This window comes from Plodia interpunctella, chromosome 1, assembly GCF_027563975.2.
Source record: "Plodia interpunctella isolate USDA-ARS_2022_Savannah chromosome 1, ilPloInte3.2, whole genome shotgun sequence".
NCBI lineage: Eukaryota > Metazoa > Arthropoda > Insecta > Lepidoptera > Pyralidae > Plodia > Plodia interpunctella.
Genome location: NC_071294.1, coordinates 972,704 through 994,801, shown reverse-complemented (window position 1 = coordinate 994,801; position 22,098 = coordinate 972,704). Strand labels below are relative to the sequence as shown.

The 22,098-nt window shown below is 36.1% G+C and overlaps 1 protein-coding gene across 5 annotated transcripts in view; it reads left to right on the top strand.

The window, feature by feature from the left end:
* The first annotated feature begins 15 nt into the window (after positions 1-15).
* Positions 16-22,098, top strand: part of stai (stathmin) — a 37,148-nt gene continuing 15,065 nt past the window's right edge. The window contains exon 1 of one of the 5 annotated variants that reach the window (XM_053753358.2): positions 16-330. In XM_053753358.2, coding sequence (XP_053609333.1) covers positions 312-330 — 19 coding nt within the window. In that variant the 5' untranslated portion in view covers positions 16-311. Of the gene's footprint in view, positions 331-20,385; positions 20,550-22,098 lie in introns of those variants that run through there. The other 4 variants (XM_053755866.2, XM_053754211.2, XM_053752565.2 and 1 more) reach the window with 4 other exon arrangements.

The following is a 22,098-nucleotide window of genomic DNA, read 5'->3' as shown; positions in this document are numbered from 1 at the left end:
GCTGCATTCCGCCGTCCGTCCTGTCAAACAGAACTCAAAACAAGAAAAATAAACAGTCGCTTCACGCTTGCTTCATATGTTTTCTGATTCGTCTTCCACTTCGGACAATAATTGTTCGTTTAATTTTAAATTGAAATAACTGTCCAATTGAATAAGTAAGGTTTACCATCGAGTAATTTTATTTAGACGTTCGCTTGCCACAGACATCGACGCGAGTTTTTAAAGTTCACTTCCACGGACCGAGTTCTTTGTTACCACTTTGCTTCAACTTAAAAACTTGGTTTTATACTCTGAGTTCTTTTCTTGGAGTTATGGAGTTCGAAACTAAATGTAAGTAATATTCCTTTTTTATACTTAATTGAATAAATGCGCAGATTTATTTCCATGTCAGTACATAATCCAGATTACCTACCTACTTATAATTTTATTTATTACTCTTATTATTACGGTTTTTTTTTATAAAGGATAGGTTTAGGAATTGTTAAATTTGGAACTTTCGGCGGTGTATTTACATTTTTATTTTTGTCTACATACTTTATAATGTACCTGGTTAACAAAGACATCTGGAAAATATTTTAATTGTTACAATCAATAATTCCTTATAGTTATAAAAAATGATAGACACACCACACCACACCACAGACAACTCAGCTTAAAAGCTTATTAAGTAAGGATATTGAATGGATACCAAAAATCTCTGATAAATTTAACTATAAATTTATAGCCTTTCATTGGAAGAGCAGATTTATTTAAGTACCTATTTTTGTCTCCTTACTTACTTATTTTTTTATGTTTTAAAACTATATTGTATTCAGAAGTTTAATATAGATGAACTACTTCATTCTTTTTGAGTGTGTTGATTACTAACAGATTTTATTCAAGTCGCCTAAAGGCATCTGACGTAACTTTTACGACTACCTACCACTTGGCAATTATTTGAGTACACATAAAAGGTGGACATTAACACTAAGTGTTCAAAATTTGTTTTTTTATATCATTATAGTTTGATATTTTAACATGTGTTTTAATGTGAATGTAACAACTGATTTCAGCAGGTTTCACCTTGTTGTATGTTCCCAATTTAAACTTAGGTTTCCATTTACCACCATTTAAAATTTGGTAAATGGTACCTACCAATTTTCATCACAATATTTTTATGTAAAGAGATACTATAAAACCTTTAACTTGGTACCAAATTTAATCCTATTCATTAATAAACAAACATCTTAACATTTTACCGTGGATTATCAATAACTAAAATTAGTATGACTTTTAGTCATTTATGCGTTTTAAAAAAAATTATATGCTCATATGTGGATGGAAGGAAAAAAATTGGACAAAAATTTTCAAAGCTATAAACTACTAGCATTCTAAAAGACAATTTCTGAGAAGAATGATAATTATATATTCATATACTTATATATATATATATATTCAGATAGATCATTGAATGTATCATCGGTCCCTATTACTCGAGAAGATCTCTATAATTTTTCCAATTACAATTTTTTTCTAAGCGCACCTAAGAGCTGTTTATATGATTATAACTATTTTAAAAATGTACCAAAACTTACATTTGGTGATTGGTTTTGATTTGTTTGTAGTTTCATTGTGGTGCTTTTATTCCGTGAGAGTTCATCCCGGAAATAGCTTAGAAAAAAAGTTTGTAAGTATATGTTTATTAAACTTAAAAGTTCTAGCTGTCAGGTTGGATTGAAACCACACTTAAACCTGATTATTTTGCTTTTAAAGTCCCATACGAAAATTCTTTGCAATCACAGTTTGCACTAATATTGCAGATACTTATATCTTAGTACTGGCCGGCTATTCATCCCGGCGACCGTTAAACAAGTTCCAATTTTAAATAACGGTCGGCGGAAATTTCTTGCGTGTGTCATCGTAAACGGTTGAACTCTCATCTTGTCTCAGCAAGGTCGGTCACTGCAACCGCCATCGCATGACTCATGCGCGTCTTCGGCCGTTCTATATTTGAACTTTAAATGCGCCTTTTATAGAGGATTTTCTTTGCCAGAGATTCTCAAAGCAACGTTGAAATTTCACGCGGCACCGCCGCTTTAAAGGACGTATAGCCTTGTCAGCAATCAAGCAAAAATTGCAAAGAGTTAACGTCAGGCGGTTGTAAAAAGACAACCTAATCTGACAAATTTTAAGGTTTATTATTGACATTAACCCCGGGCTTCACGGCTACACAGCCCCGGATAAGACCTAGCAACAAGCAAAGATAAGAGAGTGATAGCAGCTGGGTCGCCTATTTCTATGTTAGATGGTATTTGCCCTTTCCATGTCGTTTTTCACGACAGAAATCTATGACAGCTTAATGTATTTATAAATATATGTATACTGATGGTATACTGAATCTAATCTAGAATATTTAGTCCGGGTAGGTCGTTACGACGTCTCAATTATGATTAAGTTCTACATACACGGAACTAGATCGTTATACTAGATCTTCATGTCATTGTTGGCGTCCAATCAACCGTTTAATTAGAAACTGGCATTATATATGGTCATACTACATTGAATTCATATAAACATAATATTAAACTTTCTTTTGATTTGATCACTTTGATGTATGATTCCATAATTGATTCTAATTTTACTACTAGGTCGTTTTGCTTTTGTGTCGATCAACCCATAAAATACATTTTACTCATACATCTGTCTATATATATTTACTATTTTTTACTTCTGAGGGGTTAGTGCGGGTTAGCATTTCACTTCTCACTGTCGAATCGATTCGAAGTGAGATGCAGCGAACCAATCACATTGCAGTGTGGTTGTCGTTGCGTCACAATGGCGTAATGTGATTGGTTCGCGCGATACGTAGTGAGTTTTATTATTATTTACTAGCGGCCCGTTCCGGCTACAACTTAAACCATATTCAGGAATCACTCTATATATTGGTGAAAATCGCATGAAAATCCGTACAGAAAGTTTTGAGTTTATCGCGAACAAACAGACGCGGTTGAGGATTTTTTTTATAATATGTAAAGATGTAAAGCTATCAGGTGTCCCACAGCTGAGCAACGGCTTCTATTTTTTTTTTTTTATTTGGCACACAAACAGAATACAGATAATACAGTACATAATTTCATTCAACAATAGTTTTAAACTAATACTAATTTACTCCAATACAGTCCAATTCTCTTTCCATTTTTAAGAGTGAAGAGTAAAAATTATTTATTTCTGCACAAAATATACATACAAGTAACTTAAAACATAACGCAAACCTCAAGCTAGATATTTTGTGAAGACTGGTGCTTGAAATGGGCTGAAACAGCCTGTCACACAAGACACCAGGCCTCACCTCCTAGATATACAAGCAGACATATTATGAGTAACAAGACATATTTGGTGTAGATGTCCAGTTTTTGCGGAACCTGTCCAAGTCATCTGGTTCTTGGTTTGCACAGTATCCGCTTCCGCTTGTTTTGGGTATTGATGGAAGGGCTATCTTTGCTCAGGATGGTTTAGCACGTGGCCGGCCAGTCAAATTATATCTAAGTACCATTCGAAAAACTTGACATCCTTCTTTATTATCGGGGGAAACCCTATTAACATAGATTTTGAGGGGACTGGCATATTACATAGTCTATTTTAGTCTCCAAAGTCTATTAATCTGACGTTCGATCGCTTTTGAATTTAACGGCCAATTTAGTGCAATATTAAATTGACACTTACTCCCTCCTATCTCTGGAGTGGCCTTGATTTAAAGTAGACAGGGGTGCTATTATAGAAGTGTGGGAGTCCCCGAAAACCAATCTAGTCTACTCGAATCTACTGGTAAGAAATATGAAAATCGCTTCGAGTTGTTTTCGTTTTTCTTATCAGTAGGCTTTTATCTTAAAAGAAAAACCGTTTCCAATAACTTAATACGTGACTGGTGACTATTTTGGCCAATGTTTGAGTTTGGCCATACAATGAGGAAATATCGCCAGCCTTCTGGGAACTTTACCGCACGAGCACGACGACGGCGATTTAGTATCTTTTTTTTTTAATTTAAATTAGTTTAGTATTTATAATTTGGTTTTAATTTTTAATTTTTTCTTATAGTACTTTATGTTGTAAATACTTTTATTCTTATCTGAATAAATGCAAATATATTATAAAGTAAACTTCGTCCGCGTTAATGTTGCGAGATGAAAAGTACCGTAACGACATGCTACTCCATTGTTCAAACAACATGTATGCAAAATTTCAAGAACATTGGTTGAGTAGAAAGAGCGTGAAGTTTATATTACAATATTGTATACAATATAAAATAATATAACTGAATATCCTGTATCTTAGAGTTGTAATACTAACAACTCTAAGATACAGGATTTTTTTAAATTTTTCCTTATCCGAATGATTCTTCTTGATTAAATTTTTCCGTAATCTAGTTGTTCTCTCGCTAACGAACGAAAAAAATATATTCAATGAAGAAATAATACATAATCATTAGTTTCAGTTCCAGATTTCGAAAATAGAGGCTCGAACGAACAGTTCCACCAACCACTTAAACGTTACATGCAAATACAATTTAATCAGATTGGTTAATGGGATCCTCCAAGAGACCGTAACGGCCCGTTTACTGAACTTTATTCATTTGTTAAAATCATTTTTAACAAATTAATAAAGTTGAGAGTTGAAGATTACTACTGAAATATTTCCAACTAGATATTGCCCGGGGCTTCGCTCCCGTGGGAATTTTGAGATAAAATACGGCAAATGGATTATGTACCTTTATAATGGTGATAGAATTTTTGAAATCGATTCTGTAGTTTCTTAGATTACCCGCCTCAAACATCCAAACTCACAAACGACCTTTATAATGGTGAAAGAATTTTTGAAAGCGATTCGGTAGTTTCGGAGATTACCCGGCTCAAACATCCAAACTCACAAACGCTTACCTCTTTTAATAATGGTATAAAATACCTGCGCTTGGAGCCATAATTGCACTCACGTGTTCGGCATAAAACGAATCCTACATTCTAGAGCTACATACAACTTCATAATTTCATTTATTTCTATCAGACATGAGATTCATTGGCTCCAAAAAAATTTACTGCACACCAAAAAAAACCATAGAACTAAAAAACTCCAAACTCGCTGTTAGGGGGCCGCGGGGTAATCTAAGCGACAAAGTTTATTTCTATGGTTGTACGGAGTTATATATAGATAAAATAATAATATTAATTAAAGACGACGTAGGAATCGCGTCGCAATTACGCATTATCTTTCATTTTCGTCGTAGAAATGTCTTTGTTTGGATCGGACAATGGTCAATATTTGCGTGTGTTAGGATTCCTCCATTGTGATCTTAGTTGGACGCCTAGGCTCCGTAAATACATACTATATTATTTTATGTTAGTTATTGCGAAAACTAAGACAGGCATTACTTAAATTAACGACGCCGGAAAAAAAAACTTTAAAAATAACCGCGTTCATTTGGGTGAAATTGATTTAATAATTTACTAGCTTTTGCCCGTGGCTTCGCTAGCTTTAATTTACCCTAGTACGCTTCAAACTATATGTGCCTATGCATAATTTCATGAAGATTGGTTGAGTAGATGGAGCGTGAAGAGGTAACAAACAAACTTACTTTCGCTTTTATAATGTTAGTTAGGATTACGCCAATAAATAAATACAAAATGACCATAGAAATTGGGAATAATTAACCCGTGATAAAAACCCACTAGTTAAGACTACGAAAGTTCCGAATTTCTTCTGTAGTTGGGAAGGGCCTAGTTGATTAGGTAAACGAGACGCAAAAAAAAAGTGATTGACTCAAAGGGTTTAATCAAATTGAGTTTGATTTGGCTTCTTTGAGTGTCTGTCTTTTGTTTTATCCAATAACAATATAGTGAAAGAAGTTTTATCGTTTGAAATACTATACAGCTCCATTCTTCCATACTAATATTATATGTAATGAATAAAAAGTACTTAACCGATTTTGATGAAATTTGGCACAGACATAGACGTACTTTTTTATAGGTTTACATTGATTTTTTTACAGTTAAACCACATCACAGATCAACATATGCATATCATTATTATTATTTTCAGCTTCTCTATATGTATGGACAAGCATAATATTTTACGTGGAGTTTGTTTACCGAAGACATCCCTCTTTATACCTTTAATTGACATAAATTATTTATTATTAACACTATGGTAACTTTCTTCGGTTAAACGACGAAAAACATTCTTACGCATTGGCATAATTTTCTCAAACAATCTCCGTAATTTACGAGAGTGTCAGTGAGAAAGATCATTGATGAAACAGTGTAAAGAAAGAAGTTGGCAAACCTATTTAGATATCGAGTTATCTACGTCCCCTACGTCAATAAAAAAAGACACTATTTTCTCTGCTCTGTTTTACAAATCAGCTGATCCGTAAATCACGTGTTTACCGTTTATAAAACTATTCCGTATGACTAATCCTTGCAACTGTCACCGAATTCATGATAATCGATCATTCTAATTGAGCATCGTATGTCGAATAGCGTACAATCGGACTGTACGCCTGTCCTCCTACACTGCTTTCTATGGTCCCGACGAAAGCTTGTCTTCCAGAAAAGGCAAGACCTGCGTGGGCGCACCCACACGGCTTCAATGCAAAACCTGGTAACTGACATGTGCAACGGGGATTTAGCGAAGTTCGTTTGGTGTTTTTTTGTCCTATACTTTTTGTCTACTTTCTCATTTCGATATGGTTGGTATTTTTCTCTCTAAAGTACCTCTGCTGAGATGAAATCCCGTATTGAATAAACAGAAATTATTGAATTAAATTCGACTCAGAAATCATTCAGAAATCCTTCAGAAACCCTTCAGAAAAGTCTAGAAATTTTTCTAGCTTTTTCTCTCCTCATTTACCAGATTAGAGCTATCTACTTGAGGTTAACATATAAGTTTACGTCGTGTGCCTCTACTAAGACATCGCGTGTTACCAAGACAATGCAGGTCATCAAACTTCCACGGCAACATCTGTGCGGCATGCTATGCAAACTATTGCAGCTATTGAATTTATAGTATTCTTAAGCTGTTATCTAGCTTTTATATTATACTAGCTGTTGCCCGTGGCTTTTTGCAGTAAAAAGCTGGTTATGGTTTGAGCTATTATGTGAAATTAGACGACTTTAGAAATCCCAGTTCTTATTGGCACAATTTTAAATTAAAAACTTTCACAGAAAATCCTATTAAAATTACCGAATAGGAGGCGAACTTCATAATAAAAACTAATTCGTCGGTCCCACCTTCTGAAATTGAATCTGTAAAAAATCCAAGTATTCGCTTATCAATGAGGGCAGCTCACTAGGCATATATTCTCGTATAAGTATGTATGTGGAATTGGCCATACTAACTAATGGAAGTGTAAAACTGGATCTAATAATTCGCGTTTTTCATTGTCCAACTAATGACAATGCGAATGCGGTAGAGTCAGCATCATAAACCAGCTATATATCCAAACAACTTATTTATAACTAGGTTTCGCCTGCGACTTCGCCCGCGTGTTTCCCACTGGAACATTTTTCCGGGATAAAAGATTCCCTATCTCCTTCTCCATAATTCAAACTACATGTATGCAAAATGAATCGCTTTTATAATATTATTTAGGATGATTCTAGGATTTAGATTATTGAGCCTATCTTTCATGCCTTGATAGAACATACAAATATACTAGTGCTCCGTCCCGGCTTTGGTCTTGTAGAAACATAATAAATTATACATTTAAACCTTCCTCAGACCTGAAAAACCTGTGCAGTAATATTTGAGTTTATCGCGAACAGACAGACGGACAGATGTGGCATAAGACTTTGTTTTATAATATTGTAAATAGCTACATACATTGTTATTCACCCGATGCCGGGTCATGCGCGATGAGCAGTACATTTTGGGCCCAGTCCAAATGCTATCGTCAGGAATCGATGGCTGTGCTAGGTTTTAGGTAGAAGTTTGCAGATTTAAGCACTGTTTTCCGACTTTGTTTTATCACAAAGTGGTAATAAAGGGCTTAATATGTATATGACAGATAAATTAAGCGCCATATGAATTGGGTTGATGTGTTTGGGCAAAAAATGGTATTGGCTTCTATTAGTCCCATAAAGACCTCCCATATTATTTTTTCTTTAATATCTCCTATATACAGACATAGCCCACTTACAGTTTTATTATACCTATGTATATACATAAATATTACATTTAGATTATCTGTTACTTTTTCAAGAAAGTAAGCGAATTGAAAGTTCTTAAAGGTTTTGTTCTTGCCTCTTTTTTATCGATTTTCATTACGATTAGATTAAATCACCAGTTCAATCAACATTTCTGCGGGTAAAAGGTGTACCTTTTAACAAATATCCAATGTCTAACTAAACAAACATGAAGCCTCAGTAGCGTCAGTTCTGAGAACCGACTATAAAAATTCCCTTGGGACAGTAAAACGTTCCTAAAGGTGCCTTAGGATTAATAGCTAGTGGAATGGCCAGATTAATGGTCGCCGTCCGGACTGCGTGGCACCGCTTGGACGTGATTAAAATTACGTTCAACTGTCTCTAACACCTCACCTATTTCTCACCATCGAGTCGATTCGCAGTGAGACGCAGCTAACCAAACACAGTGCGCCATTGTGATGGAACGACGACCACACTGCGCACCGCAATGTGATTGGTCCGCTGTGTCTCACTTCGAATCTACTCTATAGTGATAAGTGAAATGCAAGCGCGTTTTCCCGGTTTCTTCCGCAGTCGTTGGGCGTCGGATCGGAGGTTATACTGTGTTCAAGTCTTTTTTATTTATTTCTGGTACACGACTTCGCAAGAAATAGTTCTGTTTATGTTTTCAAGGTACATGGGAGTATTTTTTGGGCTTTCTGCCTGAAATAGTGTAAACATATAAAACCACTTCGCTGTCCCTCTGGGTATCTGTTCGTTTGTCCCAGAACCATTTTCTCAAGAACGCGTAGAGGTATCAAGTTTTTTATATGTATAAAATCTTCATTCTTCATTCTTCATAGTCGTATTTCTCATAATTGAGGGTCGTGGTCATTACGTGTAATGAAACACACACAACAATTTTCATGGCACTATCAATGGAATGGTTTGCCATTGCCTTCTCCATTTCACACACAAGTTAATAATCAACCAGTGTGCAGGTTTCCTCACGATCCTACTATACGAGTCAGATTGGTATACAAATTCATGTGGCAAGAGTAGGATTCGAACCTGCGACCTTTCGATCCACAGGCGGTCTTAACCATTACACTACCACCGCTTCTGTATAAAATACTCAGGTGTATTCCACATATATGTATTCCTTCCTTCCCTCGGGGTTAAAGTTTATTTACCCTGTTATTGTACACGATGACGTTAAATTACTAGTCATCCACATGTTATGGCTGAGTTAAACGACCTCGCTGACATTATCAACAGTGCAGTTAGCTGTACAAATGGATCATCACATTATTCCATTCTCAATACATTTTGAATGACTATAGGCGCCGTATGTCGTACGGTATGCCTATATTCATTCAAAATGTATGTATGTATGTATGTACTCGGTGTGATACGAACATCTGTCTTGAACATCTGAACACCAGGAGCTTGGTGCTCACGTAATTGAAATTCGTTTCGTCAATTATTTCCAGGTCTTACACAATCGCAAACGATCGTTTGATCGAACACCAAGTGTACACCCCTAAGACCAGAACAAGCGAACTTTATTTATTTTATCATTTCATGCAAAAATCCTTATTATTTGATATCGGTCCTCATAACTTTTTGCACCATGTTTCCTTATAATATAATGTCCACTTTTAGATTAAACTCCTATATCGGTAAGAAATAAATAAAACATTATTACAATTGTTCTACTAATAGGCACAAAGGTGCAATGTACTTGTCTGATAACACAATCAAATGCGTAGTTAATATTTATACAATGAATGCGTAAGAAGGACGGATAAATATAAGAAGTCTTTGTAAATTGAAACAAAATATTTATTATGTCAATTAAGATAGATTTGTTGCAAGGCTCAACTTTTTGAAGTTTATCAGAGCTTATTATTTCATATCAAAAGGGGCTACTTTTTTCATAGGTATCATATATTGGAAAAGGAGCAGCCCCTTTTCCTACACCATAGAGGAACTTATGAGCAGTATGAAAAAATTGACGCAATTGCATAGATTAAGAGAGAATTAAAATAGAAAAGAAAGAGAAGTAATAGTCTTCAGCCAATCCAGATACGGATATTGTCCAAATGTTGCTCGTAAATGTTTTGATCTTTTTGAGATAATTTTGAATTTATGGGTGTTTACCGTCTATAACAATATCCTGGATGCAGCTGGATCAAAGCTACTCCTTGTTAAAAGTGCAAGACGTGCCTTGACGGCCTTCGATGCACAATACCTTTTTGGCATAGGAATAAAAATGCATGTGGCTTTCCTATTCTCGGGGGATGTGAGGGCCGCCACCCCAAGAGCGATGGCTTTCTAATTCTTATTAGAAAGGCTTGACGAGCCTGAATCACCTCCCCTTAATTGCTTTATCGCATTATTCAGACTGACGACTTCGTTTTGTCTTTGTTTATTTTGATTACGCCAGAACTTGTGTGTTTGGGTAATTTCTTACTCCCAGTCTTACCGTAGAGAGAGGTCATGGTTATGAAGGTATATTGTCAATTCTTGATAGGTTCTGGTAAAATCATTGATAGCATGTGTTCATGGAAAAAGTATTCTATAAGGAACTGTATCTTCCTAGCATCTGGTGAATACCAGATGCTAGAAGGATACTCATAGGAGATAGGAGGTAATCACAATCGACAAACGCCAGATTCTAGCAATAATAGACGAATTCAAAACGCCAGATATTCATATGATATTGGCGGATGATATTGTCGATGATATAGATATGATTTGATCATTTTCATTAGAGCTCCATTCTATTGGAAAGATGACTTTAAAAATCCAACAGATAGATCGGAGTTCGGGCAGATTTATCCTTGCATCATACTTTGCTTACATCGTACATCAGTCTTTGAAACAATTTGCCTGTACAACAATAGGAATCTTTACAAAAATTCGAAATCAAAATCAAATCATTTATTCAGAAATTAGGCCTTCACTATTAGCACTTTTTCACGTCATATTCTAAATTAAATGATGTTTACTAAAGCTACAAACTACTAGCATCTCGGAACGACCACTGCTGAGAAGAAATGCCGAATGAAAGTCATTCAAACAGTGTTGGTCCCTATTATGCCAGAAGGGCTTACCATTTTTTAAATATAAATTTATGTATAATTTTTATCAGTAATATAACAATGTAAGTACACAATAAAGTACATGGTCAAAAGGTATACTGATACATATTATGATTGTGATCAAGTGCTGATGAAAGGAATATATATACATATATGTACAATTAACCAAACAAAAAAAAACTTTTTATAAAAGATCGAGCTGTCCAGTTCCCCCGGCAGCACCCGTTCACGAGTTGACGCGTGAGTCAGCCATCGCGAAGCTCAACCACGATAGAGGGAACCTCCCGACCCGATCCACGACACCGCTACCGGTTTGACCATTTGAGTGTGCATGACATACTCGATCTCCATAATCTAATATAATAGATACCTATGTTACTTTCAGACACTTGAAGATCACAAATCACATATATGTTTTACAAGTAAATGTCAAAATATATGCAATAAACATGTCAAGAAAATATATAGATAATTATAAAAAGGTGGTGGTGGTGATGTAACATACAAATACTAACACAAATCTAAATCCAATCCGCGCCACGGATGTTCGCGATACGGTATAATACGGCTTCTGGTGTCGAGTTCCACCAGTTGGTTGACCCCTGCGGTCTGCGACTCTTCGGCCGTGTCCCTGTTATCTGTAACAATAGATTTGTTATTGTTTTGTGAGCTTACCATCACGGCATCGCCTATTTTAGTGTCGATATGTACTATTTTCTCAGTCATAGTTATGTAAATCTGGAGGTAATGTAATATCTACGTTATTGTACATAATTTCAGTATCCTAACTTTCGCGTGGTCCAACACTCACTGGGCTAGTTATTTCAGATACGTTCTTGAATATACTCTATCTTGGGGTCAATACATTTTTCAAACACTAATCCTCTTTTCCTTACAAAAATTCCGAGTAAATTGTTGTTTATTATATCAAAGCAATCACAGAGATTCACCATAGATAGAGATCCTCAATGAAATAGTCAGCAAAAGCAACTTTATTATCAAAATAGTGATGGCCGAAATTTGAGTTAGATTATTTCACATCCTTGATCATAATTACGCACTCAACTACTTTTTGTCCATTGCGATTAAATTACTTCTGAATCAACTTTGTTATTGTTCATTCGGGTATTGACCCCTCTCTGGATTATGAATATTTATTGTCTCTTTTATTTTATAAATATTATCTATACTATATATCATTATAAAGAGGTAAGCGTTTGTGAGTTTGTATGTTTGAGGCGGGTAATCTCCGAAACTACCAAACCGATTTCAAAAATTATTTCACCTTTAGAAAGGTACATTATCCAAGATTGCTATAGGCTTTATTTTTTCTCAAAATTCTCACGGGAGCGAATCCCCGCGCAATATTTTATATATAAAGTAGTAAGATTTACGTTTAAGCGGAATCAGGAACTGTGAAGTTCCAAGTAGGTATATCATACTTTTAAAATGCTATAGTTTATTATGTGGAAAACCTTGGCAGTCTACGCGGAAAGGGATCTGAGTTTCCATCCTTTTCTGCATCGAAGTGAAGAATATGATTTAAGTCTATCGACTTCCAGATACCCTGAATGACTTTTTAAAAGAACCTTGTGTATTAATACAAACCTTCGCTCCATCGACGCGGAAATGAAACTGGTTTGCCATCCCTTTGTACTTCGAAGGCTAAAGTTGCACGTACAAGGTATGGTCAATATAAGTCAACAAGTTTCGAACAATTATTGTACATTGTTTAATATTGTCGCATAGCTCACAATAAAACAATGCACTGTACGAAACTTTCAAAATTATATGTGATTCCATAACAACTCGTGTTCCAAAAATGTACTTCTCTGCACTTTTATGACAAATCCTCTGCATCTCTCTAAAACTGCATTTGGATCGTCAGTTGAGCTATGAAGATATGCTTAGATCTGAGGTACTAAAGATATAACTACTGGAACTCATGCTGTCAACAGCAATAGCAGAAAAATATAAATCGTCTCAATTTTCTATAATGCTTGTGCTTGTGGAATGGTGATTGGTCGCAGGCAACTTCGTACCAATACGTAGAATGCAGATGGACTACAATCGAGGGAAGATACCCATCTGGGATAGTAAAATAGATAGTGGATTAGTTTTATCTGGCTCATCTCAACCTGTACCTAGTCTGTCTGTACATATGGCTTAAGGTACAGGATAAAGGAACGTGTGCGGGCCAGACAAACGCGGTGCGGGCGTCTGGCCTTGATCGATCCGTGCGTGTGTCATTCCCTTTACAGCGTTCGCGGGTGGCAGCCGTGGGCTGGGGAGACTCCTGGTGGCTCGGCCATAGTGTCGAGCGGAAGCGATTTCTTAATCTCCTTTCTTAAAGCGGTGATTCTTAATCACCGCGTGATTTTTGCTACACGAGAAACTCCCATCGGGTGGTGATCTCCCTGGTCAGTTTGGAAAGCTTTGAACAGACTCCGGGATGGTATTGACCGTGAAAACCGAGAACGATGGAGTCCGTGGCTCATATTTTTGTCGCGTCCAGACTGCCTTTTCTAATATACCTTGAAGAACCTTTATGAAAATAAAGGTGTGGCTACTGTGCTGTGGTAACTAGTCCCAACTAATTTGCCTACTGTTTCAACACGAAAAGAAGACTGATCTCGAGTTTGATTCCAAAGTGGAACTTGATCCGCTGTTCTTATGTCACCGTGACTACATCGTAAGATCCGCAAAATTCGTCCAGAATTGGGGTCAGCCTGGTGATATTACACTTGAGCCGGGGATTTTGTGTAATAATTTCTAATACACCTTCGACACCTTCGGCCCGGGAAGGCATTGACTCGGCAGCAGTGACCCGGGTTGGCTTTAGGTGATTTGTGAAAACCTTTTGTCGGTCTCAAGTAACTCAATTCAGTTGAAAGTTTATTTTTCCCCGTGAGAAAATGTCTCCTCGTCGACTTTTTTATTTTCTCCATTCTTCTCCATTGACTAGTCTTGAAATCTTGTTTCTTTCCTTGTAATATTGTCTAAGTCATAAACTATACAGATATACTTAGGAATAATTAGGAATCAAGATAATGTGAAAAGGTTTCTGTCCAGGATTTATGTTAAAACACTGGCCACTAATAAAATATTAAATTACAATGTGTTCTTAGTTTAAATATTTTTTCACTTAATGACAGATAAGATTGCCGCCGATTGTCTTTAACATGTTAAATTACGATTTGTTCTTTTGGAAGATCAATATACTTATTTTCATTACCACTACACGCTAGACATTAACGAATACTAATCAAAAGATATCAAAATGAAATGATGCCGATGAAAACATTACATACTAGGGAAAAATATAATAACTACACGAGCACCGTATTATCAGAGCAATTACGACCTCCCCAGCCCTCTAGATAGCCCTCGATACAGACTACATCGATATGCACCCGATTGCTGAAATCGATACCGAAATTTATGGAATCGGTTTAATATTCCTCCACGAGTATCATTTGGGGTTATATTTAAATCATATCGATGTTGGCTGAACAAAATTGAGTTGTCATGTAACTTTATCGATTTAAATAGCAAGTTCTTGGGTTAAAAAAAACAGTTTAGACAATATTTTTACCAACCAAAAAAAGTATCTAGAATATTTTTATCGAACGCTATCAAGTACCTAAACTAGTTTTTGACCCCGGCTTCGCTCGCGGAAATGTCCCACGGGAACAGTTATTTTTCCGGGATAAAAGGTACATACTTCAAACTAACATGTATGCAAAATTTCAAGAATATTGGATAAGTAAAAAAAGCTTGAAGAGGTAACAAACCAAATTACTTTCACATTTAGATATAATATTAAAGTTAAGATTATCTCGATGAATGTTTTCAACTTCATTGGTGTCTATTAAATTCTATAAATACTTTAATTAACAAAGTGAGTAACATGTACCATCACATCGGCAGATCAGCAGATCGGCAGATACCAAAACGCAACTAGATGTTCGGAGCTACTAATTGTGGCTTCTTTAATGCTATTGCTGACCAAAATATCTAAAGTAATATTAAGAATATTTATTGCCCGATCTCAATAATATTACTTAAGACCTGTCATATGGCTTCAATATTCGGGAACGGTGTAGAAGTTCGCTAACTCGCGTCAGATGTCGGCGGCCGAATATGGCTGAGTAATAGCCATCTGGCCAATCGAAAACACTCAAATTTTTATAGTTCTTACTACTGAGCTAGGGGCTACTTCTGTCTGAAGAACGTGGATTTACGAATTGAAATCCATTTAGACTAATACAATGTAGATACACGGAAAGATCATGTATGTATGTACGCAAAAGAATTAATAAATAACGAAACTTTTATAATAAATTTCACTACAACATGTAAATATTATCAAACTATTGAAGATATCGTTGCCTTCAAAAGAAAAAATTATAAAAAAAATGTTTAAAACTCCTTGAGGTTTTCAACCTCCAGCACTGAGTAAAATATTTTTCTAATAAATGTTATTTTGCTTTTAACTTTTGACTCTCTCTCTCATCCTCGCGTGTTCCCAGTTTTTTTCTAGGCAGTGATGCCTGGAGGTCGGAGTCTGCGTAACAATAAACCTTTAAATTTGGAGATTCCGCTCTACGATGCTACGAACAGCCTCCTTTGTGAGTACCGAATGATTTTACTGTTTTTTTAAAGACAAGATATGGATAGGATTGCCGCATTTGTGTAACCATTCCATATTCCTAGAACTACATGCCACTGACTCTTTGCAGCTACTGATCCTTCGATCAGATAATTTGAAGATAAGAAAGAAAAAAGGAGAAATCTGTGAATAAATTCTAAGCCCTTAGTCAATATTAATGACGCGACTTCTGAACTCTGATTACTTATCCCGTACGTGCTTTTAATAAATTAATACACATTTCGACGTGAAGGACCGAACACTTCAGTATTAAAATTCTCTTTGAAAGATTATAAAAGTAGACACCATTTTAAAACTAGGAAACGATGTTTGATGGATGTGTCAAGCCTTGTCTATCATGTGAAATGATTTATGTGTATCATCGTTTTATCGAACAATGGTAGTTTAGGTTTGGTAGTAATAGTAGTTTGTAGCTTGTGAGAAATAACTATAAATATTGACGAGAAAAAGTGCCTGTGAAGGTATAAATGATTTGAATTTAAATTTTGAAATTGAATTTGGAGCCATGACACAAGAAAATAAAGAAAGAAAGATTTATTAGATCAAAATAATATCTATAAAGTAGTTATTACTTAAGTTCAGATAAAGTTTTCCGCAGTCTCACCACATGCAAAAACCAATTCAAGTGATAATAAAACCAAATCATATTATAAAATATACAAACTAAGTATACGTATATAGTTAGATTATGGAGATCGAGTATGTCATGCACACTCAAATGGTCAAACCGGTAGCGGCGTCGTGGATCGGGTCGGGAGGTTCCCTCTATCGTGGTTGAGCTTCGCGATGGCTGACTCACGCGTCAACTCGTGAACGGGTGCTGCCGGGAGAACTGGTCAGCTCGATCTTTTATTAAAAGCTTTTTTTTGTTTGGTTAATTATACATATATATAGGTATATATATTTTCGTTTCATCAGCACTTGATCACAATCATAATATGTTTCAATATACCTTTTGACCATGTACTTTATTGTGTACTTACATTGTTATATTACTGATAAAAAATTATACATAAATTTATATTTAAAAAATGGTAAGCCCTTCTGGCATAATAGGGACCAACACTGTTTGAATGAGTTTCTTTCGGCATTTCTTCTCAGCAGTGGTCGTTCCGAAATGCTAGTAGTTTGTAGTTTGGTAAACATCATTTAATTTAGAATATGACGTGAAAAAGTGCCTGTGCAGGCCTAATTTCTGAATAAATGATTTGATTTTGATACCGGAAATTCTATTGGCGGGCTACCCTCCGTCACACTAACATCCGAAATATGTAGAGGTTGAGTGTTCCAAATTAATTACTTAATTAAATAAGGGGAATGTAATTTGAAGCGCTGTGGAAAATTGTGAAGGCCTAATTCTTGCGAGACGAGCCGCAATTACACAGTTAGTACCAGATGTTGTATTTGATAATGGTGTAGATGTATGCCATATAAAATAGGAAAATGGGACAGAAGAAGGTATAATTGTAATTAATAAATAAAGAAATCATATCTTAAGTTAGATAAGGATTTCATAAAATAAATCTGAGGAAAGGGAATGAAAGACAAAGTGGCAAATTTGAAAATGATTATCTTTTTGATATATATGTGTGTGTAAAAGATGTGTAAAGCGAATTCTCAAAAGAGAAAACAAGATCGAAAGAAAAAATAAATAATGACGCATGTTTTTTACGTATTACATAGAGTAATTTCGTAGGTAAATGTGGACTAACTTATACTAGTACGGTAACATGGAATAAATTCTCCATCCACTGTCGGTAACAGTTTGTTTTTACGACGAACATTGGACTATAAATTCAAATTATCGATAGGTACAGTCAACAGCATGATACCTTACCTTGTTAGTTACCTTGTCTTGATCTCTATGAGGCTGTAATCGAGGTGAAATTACAATGAATTTGGATTGCTAATGTTACATATTCGATGTTTTTACTTAATTGCTCACTTCTGTGGGAATATCCTGATTTATATGCAGTGTTAAATTGACTAGCTAGACTCAAGAGACGTAGAAAAGTTTTTTTAAGCACTAACAAAGCTCCAGAGTAAATTAGTTTCTCGATTTATATTGTACGCTTTCTAACGCAATCTTCAGTCTGCTTGGATCGACTTTTGAATATATTTTTACACATTTCTTTAATATTCTGTTCAGGTAGATTTTCTAAATATATTTTTTATAAATAATATGCTCGGAATTTAATATAGATGCTTGTTTTCTTGTCAAGAAACTTTGAGTTAAGTTTAGATTGAAACTTTAATACAATCAACATTCAAACTCTTTTTGAAATTAACACACCTCTTTTCTGAGCTACTAGAGCATGGCTCTTAAATAAGAATAGATAAAATACATATTATAATTTTTTTTCCAAAAATATAAGAATATACTTTGAATTTCTATACTCCAAATTAATACGTCCACTTGGCTTGTGTAAGGATGTTAGGCAACACTCACTGATGTTTAAACAAAGACTGAAACAAGTCAAAATCGATACGACTGCCGTGGCAGGCGGACGCGCGCCGCTGCCTCCAAATTATATTCCCGACGAAATCCACCCGGCACGTGACTCAACTTGTTGCCGCTACAAAAACAGGATATATATATATAATTACTTTCATATCTGTACGAGACACGTCATTGGATGACGGAGAATTTTTATTTTTTTTTTATCTTTAATGACTATTATTATTTGGCTGTCTCATGGGTATTTACATTTGAATTCAGGTTGCGCCGTTGTTACTAATACCCACAAACACCAAAAACAAACAATAAGATAAGTCATTCGCATTTCTTTTTCGAACGTTCTATTAAACTTATTTCAGTAAAGAAGGTTTAAGGAAAAGTATATAAAATCCAATAGATCTAAAGAGTACTATGAACCATAAAAATGTGTTTTAAATGTTCGCAACTTTGGGCGCCAGCTTTGTATTGTTTTACAAATCAATATTACGAGGTACTGGTACTTTTAAATCACACAGATTCTAAACAAGATTGTGCAATTTATCTTAATTTATTTTAAAAATCTAAGTATGTATTAAAAAATGGTGCCACGTTGGGCGCCATTAACTCTAGCCATATTCAATAAAACAATCCACAAAACTGCTAATGGATTTTGTTTCTCTTGGATTAAAATTGGCGTTGCGCCATTTACTAAATGCGGAAATAATTTACAGCCAACATTAATTTTAACAAATAAATGAGACGACACACTATTAGTCACTTCAACCCAATATTAAGATGTACCGATACCGACAAACTCTTTGTTCAGTTCACCATTTTATCATTCTTTAGATATGATCTATAATATTGACTTCCAGGGACAAATACAAATTTCTTCTAACTTACGTACAGTTTTACGTTTACTTTATTTTTAAATAGTTCTCGTAGAAACATGGTCGACAGTCGGGCGGCCGCCGCCTGACGTGGTATTTCCTATCAGGACTTGCACCAGCGGCTCATGCTTCACTCCTGGAATTCCCAGTTATTATCGTAAGGGGTAGTCCTTGGGGTTGTTGGCCGGCATCGATCCGCTGGCGCACCACGGCCACTGTAACCGGTGCACGAGGTTACGACACCATAGCCATGCTGCAGTCAGTTTTTTAACACGTTATGTTGGAATCATGTATTTATTTCATCAATCGTATAGTATAGTAATCGTATAGTGATAGTTATCTTAAATATTTAGCTATCCGTGCCTCAGATAATTATGAAGATTCCCTATCATCCCACAGGAAAAATCTTTTAGCATAAGCTGGTAATTCAGATTTCAAGGTGTTGAGTGAGATTACATCGATGATGGATTTCGAGAAAAGGAAATCAATCGGAAGCAATTCGAGTGGCGAAACAAATTCAGTGTGGCGTTGCCGGTTGTTAATTGGCTGCGGGTGGCGGCGCCGAGACGGCGGTGGAACCTCCGCATGGTACCTCCCCGCACCCTCGACGTAGTCGCCCGCCGCCCCTCCATACCTCCGCTTTTTATGACCGAAGAGCCCGTCGAGACCCACGCGAGTCTGGCCTGCTCTTAAATTAGTTTGTCTTCCTCAACTCATGACCCTCGTAGTTGCTAGGGGAAACTTTACGCAAGACTCAATACTTGTAGGTAACCTCTACTTTAGATTACAAAGTTTTAAACAAAGTATTTATAATTTCATTGAGATATGGTTGAGATCTTTCAGACGGAACATGACGTAATTATTTGTGTCAGAAAAGTCAGGATATAATAAAGAAAGACGAGAAGGTATTATAATGTAAATATTACACATCATCGGCACAGGAAAACTGACATAAAGTAATAGACGACGTGAATGACATTATTTTTCCATTTGGTGGGCTTATTTTCTTGTGCGGGTTATCAAGTTAGGGACGGTAGCGCGCAAGGGGTGCACGGGGGTGGGTCCGCAGGGCGGGGATGCGGGACGAGGGGTGCGGCTATCGACCAGAACCCTCCCCCCCAACAAGTCAGTTTCCGGGCGAGAGTCGCGCAGTACGCCGGTGCCGCGACGCGACTCCGTCAACTTCGTTAGATAGTCAATTTGAATCTGCCATCATGCTGATAGGACTGGTTCGGGATTCGGTGATGCAGTGCTTCTGCCACTCATGCCGAGCACCAGTATTACCCGCAGGTTGGGACAGTTGCTCCAGCGGACGTCAAATTCTACCCACTTTTCTCAAAATTTACTGGTGATGCCGTGGCCTTTTTTACTACAGAGTCAAACGCCCAATGATTGTGTTGCCTGATCAGGATTTCTTGTAATTTTGACTATCTTTTGAATAACTTTAAAATCGATGTGTTTACGATTATGTCAATTACTGAAAAGCATGTTCTCAATTCAATGTTGAGCTGAAGTTGATGATGAGTTTTTAGTTGGGGAACTCTGTATGCAAATCCTAAGGTCTCGAAAATTTGTAGGAATTGTTTAAGGTTTTGTTCAGATATTTATAATTACTTTACCGGTATTTCGACAGACCGGCCGGCACGTCACCGGGTGCCGGCCGGTTGAATGAAAATTATGTCATAAAACACGTGGCTTCGGGAAGGAGATGGAAGGTGAAATTTCTGTAAAGTAAATACTTATTTACGATACGCATAAAACTTAGAAAATGATGAAGTTTATAATGAGTGCAATATTGGAAAGTTGATCTTGTGGTTGAAAAGTTTATTTTTGACCGGAATATGTATAGAATGTAATATAATGGTATTTATTTGCTCCTGCTTGCACAAGTCTTGAATTCTTATAGTAACATGGTGTCTTCCTGCTAGTTGTTTAGCCAGAATGCCGAATGGTAGTCGACAGATAGATCTTTTCCTAGGTTACCCCTGAGCTGCTGTGTGTAGATTATTCCGTGATGTGCCTGCTGTTCTGTGTGTGCTGTAGGGGTATTGATTAAACATTATACTGCATTATGTCCACCATTTTGTTCATCGTGATATCACCATATGCGTCCACCATTTTGCGCAGTCAAAACATACCTGCTTTCGTCTGGATTGAGTTTGACACTTATCTTGATCTACTGTCATTACACTTAGCCATTACATAACACTTATCTCTTCACTTATTTGGTAATGGTTTTTGACTTAATTTTCGATTATAGTTATTTAGTAACAAGTAGAAAACTACACCTTTATTAGGCCTAAACACGCGAACATAGTGAACTATTTCTTATCTGTTAATATTTTATTGTGCTTTTCTGTTTAAATGATTTTGGTAGATATGACAATAAAATTGCGTAACATTATTTCGTTGTACTATCGAAACTATTTGTTATTTAATTTCTATTATAGAATCCAGCTTACAGATCCGTACCATTCCCTCTACAACGCACAATGACTTACTTTTACAATCAAATTATACTGTGTAAGTACATGCGACAAGTGTATAATACTAACATAACACTTGACATCCGAGCTGAGGGAATACAAATTACGTAATCGTTCAGGGGTGATTACAACCATTCGAATTAAATTGAACTCAACAAGTTAGGATCCCTCGCTTTCGGACGCAACAGGAGTTACATCAGGATATACCCATCGTTATTGGTTTCGTACCCTCCCTCTTCATGTTTAGCTTGTTTAAATTTACGTAAGCCTCTTTCTCTATAGGGTCGAGTCGAGTGTGCTGTCAGGACGACCGTGAAAGGGATAACTGGATTTTTTATGGGCTTTATTTTAGC